Source organism: Gossypium raimondii, chromosome 3 (assembly GCF_025698545.1).
Source record: "Gossypium raimondii isolate GPD5lz chromosome 3, ASM2569854v1, whole genome shotgun sequence".
NCBI classification, from domain to species: domain Eukaryota; kingdom Viridiplantae; phylum Streptophyta; class Magnoliopsida; order Malvales; family Malvaceae; genus Gossypium; species Gossypium raimondii.
In genome coordinates, this window is record NC_068567.1 from 49097843 (window position 1) to 49105450 (window position 7608).

Below are 7608 nucleotides of genomic sequence, written 5' to 3' on the forward strand. Positions count from 1 at the left end.
GATAATGGTATCAATTTCTTGTCAACCTTTTAACATATTTGTTTTCTTAATGATAAATCACTTTACTTTTTCCTAATTCTCTTATTAATTATTTCACGATCCATATTAATTTTAGGTAAACACACTAATTTAATAGCTATAAATGGGTGTTTGATTGTTAATTATTTGTTGAAAAGATTTAAAATCTAATTCAAACTTTAAGAGTGACTTAATTTATTTTTAATAAATAAACCTAAATTAATTAATTTTAATCAATGACCCATTCTAGCCAATGAATTTAATAAACCCTTTACCCTACTGCAACTCATTGTTTTTTTGGGTGGAACCAGATATATAAATGGAGATAAGACTGGGGAATGATAAAGTATTTTATTTTATGAGTTAATAAAATAAAAGTGAGTATTAATTTTTGAAAGCGAAAATGGCCGCACGCTTCGCACTTTCAAAAATAAAAACACTTTTTACCGTTACAGGCGCAATTTAAAATGTTACCGTTGGCTCCAAGACAACGAGCCGTTACTCTGCCTTCTTTTTTCTCTTCCCTTTTTCATTATTTCTCCTATCTCAAATTTCTTCTCATCTCAGCCAAACCCTACTTTTCTACTCTATCAACCGCCAATTCACACCTTAGAATTTTTGTTTCCTTTTTTGGCAAGTTTTCCTTTAAATTACACTAGGAATTTTGATCTTAGAAGTCGAATGGCGTCAAGAACAGTTGCCAAAGATATAATCACTCTTCGAGGCTCAGCAGCAATCGTAAGCGAATTTTTTGGTATGTGATTTCTCAAATAAACCTTTCTTTTACCCTTCTTTTGGTTCCCTGGGTTTGTTGAGAAATTTTGTCTGATTTTGTTCGTTTCATTTTTCAGGTTATGCAGCGAATAGGTAAAGATGAATCGATAAATACTTCTGGGTTTCTTGTTTTCTTAATTAGGGTTTAGGGTTTAATTAAAAATTTTATGTTGTTGTTTAGCATTTTGTACAACCGAGGGGTTTACCCAGAAGAAAGTTTTGCCAAAGTGAAGAAATATGGGCTTCCAATGTTGCTTACCCAAGATGAAGGTGTAAAATCCTTCATTTCCAACCTGACAGCCCAGCTTTCTGGTAAAATGTTTTCCCTGTTTTCGGATATTTTGTTGGTTTTCTTATAATAAAACTGTAGGGCATTTCTCACATTCTGGAAATGAATTAATTGTATTGGAAAAAGAATGGCTGGAAGCTGGGAAGCTACAAAGGGTTGTGTTGGTTATCATGAGTAAGGCTACCAATGAGGTCTTGGAGAGGTGGAATTTTAGCATTGAAACAGATTGTGAGGTTGTTGAGAAAGGGTAATAGTTGATCCTCTTTTTCTTTAAAGCTTTTGCTTGACAGGCTTAGTTTTTCAGCTAATTTGAAATCTGGGAGATTTGGTGTTTGATTTTGCAGTGTGTCAAGGGAAAAGAGTGACAAAGAAATTATGAGAGAAATACAGGCAATCATGAGACAAATTGCTTCAAGTATCACTTACTTGCCATGCCTTGATGAACCATGTAAGAGCAGTATTTGAGTTCAAATTTTTAAAAGCTTTTCCGTGCCCGAATGTGTGTTAATGACAAACAGCAACATAGCTTTGAGTCGTCTTCTTGAACACGATGTTTTGTAGTATCTTACTTTGTGTGTTCATAGGTGTGTTTGATGTATTAGCATACACTGATAAAGATGTAGCAGTACCATTCACTTGGATTGAGAGTGACCCAAAGTTGATTGCAAATCCTCAAATGGTGAAGTTGCATTCGTTTGATACCAAGGTACACTAAATGTTGCAAAAGCAGCAAATACACAAGGTTGACCTCCTTTGTTGATTAAATTGTGACTGTGTGTGTGGTGTTCCTGCAGATACACAAGGTTGACACACTTGTATCATACAAGAACGACGAATGGGAGGAGCAGTAGAGTGATTTCAAACTTCTTTTAGCTGATATCTGTGAATCTACTATTCACGTAGCCATGAAAGGGGTGATATAGAATTATTTTGGGTGTGCTTTTTGTGCATGGTTGTGATAATCAAGAATTGAACTACATATCTTTTGTTAATTTCATCTTTCTTTAGAGGTTATGGTTTCAAATTTGTTTTCCAGGGTTTCAAATGCAAACCGAGAAAACATTCATGATGCGTGATTGAAATGTACTTTTTAGCCACTTTTTGCCATTGAAATGAACTGGATTTCATGAACAGAAACATAGATGGGTGGCCCTCTACAATTATATTTTGGTATCAATAAATCTAAATAACTCTTTATTAATCATATATATTTTTCTATGCCAAAATAAAAATGATTTTCTTATTGTCTGGATACATGCCAAAACGTATTGTTTTTCTTTTTGTTGTTGTAATTGAGTTTTCGTATAGAATGAAACCAACCTTCTTTCCTGCCATTTTCTGAATGTCTAGATTCGTCTGAATCTGTTAGTCGGTGAAGTGAATGTTTTTTGTAGGTAGGTTGCAGGTCATGTTGAACTCTATAGATTATCCCAAGCTAAAACAGTGAGCATCTGATTAGTTTTTTCCACCCAATGTTGGTTGAACGACGTATTAAAAAATATATATATTTATTATGAATTGAAAAACCTCGTGACACTTCTTTTTAATTCTAAACTCTACACGATAGAATCGACCTTTGCGATATATAAAAAATGATCGGGTTGAAAATGCTATAAAAAATAAAATGTCACAATATTTTTTTTATACATGTCAAAGTGATGGAAAAGAAAAAATACCTTTCACCTATCCACCCAATTTAGCAAATTTTGGGGAAATGATACAAAAAATATATTTTTTCACACCAAAAAGATTATTGGAGTTTTATCAATGAACTAAAAAGAAGATATTTTAGTAAGGAGTTCATAAAAAGATTCGAATCTTTAGATAAAAACTATAGAACCAATCGAAACATGATTTCCTCCCATGTAAAGAACGCACCACATAGTTCAATTCTTATTAATAGAACGCAACACATTTCCAAGATTAGTAAAGTAGACAACAATCATGGTCATGTCTTCGATTTAAGGCAGCATACTAAGTGATAACAGATACAACCCAACAAGTTTAATGACAGCAAGTTCTCTGTAAACAAGTACCATTGTATCATTCAATAGCTCATCACATGAAACATTAAAAATAAATTGTGATTATTAAGTCAACAAGTCACGATCAAGAGAGCGGATATTGCATTCAGCTGCTACGATTTCCCAGCCCTGAGCAGAATGGTTAAGTCCACTATCGACCACATAAGTTAATATACTTAAAAGTGCTTCCTTACTGTGTCGAACTTTCCACCTTCATTCTTGACTTAGGCATTTGACCATCCATAAGCAAACCCAAAACTGTGAACCAACAGAAACCACCAAAGCGAGATTGTTTTTCTTGGACAAGCCATGCAAAAGTGCAGTTTCCTGACCTTTTAGCTCAGAGCACCCCAAGGCTATTCAAGCTAAGTCCAGTAAGAGACTAAAATTTTTAGCAGATTAAAAAGGCAACAAGAAAGATGGAGAGAGATCATATTCTTTATATTTGCTTTCTGGCTGCCTTGAATTATCAGGAACTCACCATGTTAACCGCATTTCAAAACCATAAAAATGTGAAATATTTCAGTCTAGCCATGGAGATGAACATTGCTAGTTTGTTGAAGAGTGAACGAACTGGACATGCCAATCATTCCATTCTGACTCACCCCGCACTTCGGAAGTTGTGGCTTTGAACAATCTGAACAAAGTAACTCCAAACAAAAGTTCTCCTCATACTCACTGTCATTTAAGCACCTACCACATTGAGCACACCGTGATACGCAAATAATGCACGCCCTGCATGACTGAGCAGCATGCCCTTCCCGCTGACAACCCTCTGCAGGACAATCATAAACAAGCCTCATGTTTTCACATCTTGGGCACATTTCAATATCAATAGCACGACCATCTTCACAAGGGAGATATACATTTCTTCTGCTATAAAAGTGAGGCTTGTGCACGAGCTGCTGAATTTGGTCATCCACACCCAACAAGAATTTCAGCTCTTCAAGATGCACTTGTGTCACACCATAGAGACTGCCAATCCTCAACTGCTTCACTCCTTGTGAGCCCATAAATTTCAAAGCCCTTAGGCATTTCAAAATACCCTCAATACTTAGTTTTGTGCATCCAGGCACACTCAGCTACAAGAAGAAAAATATTTAGTTAGCTTAGAAGTTACAATAGAAAAGAAAAAGAAAAATTAATCCAAGTACAAAGACGCAGGAAAATATTTCATAATTGAAGCTACTTTAATTAAAAACCAATTTCCAAAAGAAAACAAAAACAGTTATGAAACTACCCAATTAAGTTTTAAAAGCAAACCAAGACGCACGATACCAGTCAATATTGGCATATTAGCAAAATAGAAGCTAAAATATTTAATCCAGCACATCTCCCAGTTTAAGCAACTCAGTAAATGCATTGGACCTAAACGTGTTACTTGAGCATTAAACATACAGGCATTGTAAACTAAAATCCTCCTCTTGTACATGCCTCTATTAGGAAAAAGGTAATTTTTGGTTTGACATATTCACATATAATGAGGGAATATACATTTATCATTCTGCGGATGTCTAAAAACTGTAGGGAACTGTGATTTAGATTTATACCTGCCTATAATTTGTTTCTTTTGAAGCAACGTGTAGCAAACAATTAGTCTATACGAATAAAAGAAATAAGAGTATATAGTAATATCCCTCTGCTGAAATACGCATATTCAGTCATATTCCAGTTCATATAACTACTGCTAGGATTTAGATTCATAACTGTTGATAATTTCTCTGAATCAATCTGTAGGAAACAAACATCATCACATAAAACCAAAATCAGAGAGCAAATAGCAATTTCACTCTGCTGGAATATAAGAAGATATTAAATCATACTATACCATCAATGCATGATCCACCATATTACAGTTTATATAATTATTACATATAATATGATTAACCCAAATGAAGACCAACCAACATATTTAAGCATAAGGGTATGGGCAAATAAACCTATAACATGGCAAGGCTTCAACCCAGATTCAAAAAATCAACAGAAGAATAAAAATTTGAACCAATAAATTACCTTGATTAGCTTTGGATTATTTTCAACTACGCGCTTAAGACCTTCATCAGTAATCCTTTGGCAATCAACCAGGCTCAAGCATTGCAAGCTACCTTGGCCTCTACCAGTTATTTGTAAAAGAACATCATCCGTAATCTTCTCATTCAGTGGCGGATTTATGTGAATATCCCTCCATAAAAGAGGATCATTCTGAACTACAGATCGCAGAGATGTGCAAACATTCTCAATAACAAAAAGATCCCGCACACCCAAATAGCCAAGCGCCAAAATAAGAGCTTCGTGAGGAGCTCCTTCATGTCCCTCAGCACGAACCTCACAGTCCTGGAATTCTTCATTTTCCTGATCAACCGAAACCATATCTTCATCCCCAAAAGACAAAACATCCTCTACATTACACGGGGAACCATGGCCAGCACAACCAGAGACATCTCCTCCTTCCTTAGCATGAGAAAAACCGCCAAAACCACCAGACATACTGCCCTTACATTCAAATCCCATGCTTCCAGGGAAGGTTTGGAACCACATGGCGTTGTTCCAAATAAAGTTCAATCCGGCAAACAACTGATAACTCCCATCACCAGTCCCCACCTCATCTCTCACACAGCGGCCATAATCAATTTCCAAATCCTCAAGCCAACCAGAAATTGCAGTGAAAGTAGTGGTTATATCCATTCCAAAGGGATCAGACGGCAAAAGATCAACAATATCATCAGAAGAAGACTCCTGAGAACCACCTCGGTCACCACTCTTGTCTCTTCCATAATCAAAGCAACCTTCCAGCTCAAGATTCGAAAACCAAGATTTTGAACACCCATCTCCATTCCTCTCTGGGATACCTTCAACAAGGTACCCATTGGCGATTCTCATAGGAGAAACCAGATTGTCTTCAGTCATATTAGCAGGAAAGATAGGCCGATGGGAAAAATTCAACGCCATTGTTCTACAAACAACCAACTCCCAAATCTTTCTTTCCTCAATATCTACGGTAATTCTAACCAAAAACCCTAACGACCTTTCTTAAAATGCAAACCCAAAAAATTTCCTCCTCACTTGTCTTCTCTCTCTTTTTTTTTTTTATAAAAAAATGGAAAATCAAAATTAAAACATAAAAAAAGGGGGTAATTTAGCAGAGGATCTAATCTAACAAGAAAAACCCTCGATTTTGGATGGCATACTAAAACAAGGCATCAAAAATTTCACAGAGTGTTTCTTGCATTAAAATACCAAAACATCAAACTAAAAATCCCAAAAAAGGGAAAACAAAAACGGCGGCGTAACTGACTTCTGTATACACCCGGGAAAATAAAATCAATATAAAATTTCCTAATCTCAAATTCTTTTTTTTTTCTTTTTCTTTAAATCCCTCAAAACTAGCCTAACCAAAAACTAAGGTTTGCGACGAATCAAAAGAAGTAAAAAAAAAAAAAAGAAATATTTTAAAAAGAATAAGGTGAAGCAAGAAAAACCTGGATTGAGCGATAATCAAAGTCCAATTTATGATCTTATATTTCCATCGGAAACCATATTCGAATTTCACTCCCACGCAATCAACAAAAGAATTCTACCAAAATAAGGAGTCTTTTGGCTTACAAATTAAAACCTCTTCGAAGTTAGGACCAAAATAGAACTCTTTTTTTTTTTTTAAATTTTTCTTTTAGATTTGCGAGTGGTTGAGAAATTAAAGAACTCTGATCAATACAGACAAATGAGGAAGAAGAGGTTTTATTTTTTATTGATTTTTTTCTTTTATTTCTAAAATGCTAGAGAGGAACAGAAATGGAAATGAAAAAAAAAAAAAGCGCCAAAGATAATTTTCTTGCTAGAGAAGAAGGAGGCGAAGATGTGGTAACGGTGAAATGGTGAAATACTGGAATCCGTCAAATTTGGTTACTAAATATATTTTAAAATTTTAAATTATAGATAAAATAAGATAATTTTAGAAAGGTTTAATTCTATTATTAGTTTTTTTTTAAATTTATTTTTATCACTTGTGAAATTTAAAATTATAGTTTAATTTATAATATTATAATTGATTTTTGTTAAATTTAAATGTCTTGTTTTAATATTAATAATTAAAATGTAATTTGAAAATTAAAGTCCTATTAATAGTGAATAAATTGAATTTAATAGAAGTCAGATCTCTATTGAATTTTAAATTAAAAGTATTGAGGAAACTATAGGATTAGTTAACAGTTTCAATAATGAGAGAAGAGGTTGTCAGCCCAAAATCGGATATTCCGTATTCCAACTAAACGTCAAGATTCAATCAGTATTTTTATTGATATTTAAGTTGTGTTGCTTTGTGAAATTTAATTTGTGTTATTATCACAAATGAAGTAATATCATTTTCTTTCATATCATAATTAATTAATTGATTAAAATATTTTGATAAATTTAAAATATTAATTTATTTAATTTATTTTAGAAAAATTGTTTAATCTATTTTATTTTATTATCTATTTAAGAATTTAGATTATTATTTAAAATATT

The 7608-nt window shown here is 33.6% G+C and overlaps 2 protein-coding genes across 2 annotated transcripts; one reads left to right on the forward strand and one right to left on the reverse strand.

Annotated features, from left to right (window-relative positions):
* The first annotated feature begins 452 nt into the window (after positions 1-452).
* LOC105794548 (mitotic spindle checkpoint protein MAD2) lies at positions 453-2218 on the forward strand. The gene is made up of 7 exons (XM_012623779.2): positions 453-772; positions 870-885; positions 974-1104; positions 1208-1328; positions 1426-1529; positions 1666-1787; positions 1876-2218. Exons 1-7 carry the CDS (start codon positions 700-702, stop codon positions 1930-1932), a joined length of 624 nt encoding a protein of 207 aa, XP_012479233.1. The 5' UTR covers positions 453-699; the 3' UTR covers positions 1933-2218.
* Positions 2219-3013: 795 nt separating this feature from the next.
* LOC105794547 (F-box protein SKIP14) lies at positions 3014-6950 on the reverse strand. Its single transcript, XM_012623777.2, has 2 exons — positions 5119-6950; positions 3014-4187 (listed from the first exon to the last, which is right to left on the reverse strand). Exons 1-2 carry the CDS (start codon positions 6052-6054, stop codon positions 3633-3635), a joined length of 1491 nt encoding a protein of 496 aa, XP_012479231.1. The 5' UTR covers positions 6055-6950; the 3' UTR covers positions 3014-3632.
* Positions 6951-7608: the final 658 nt, after the last annotated feature.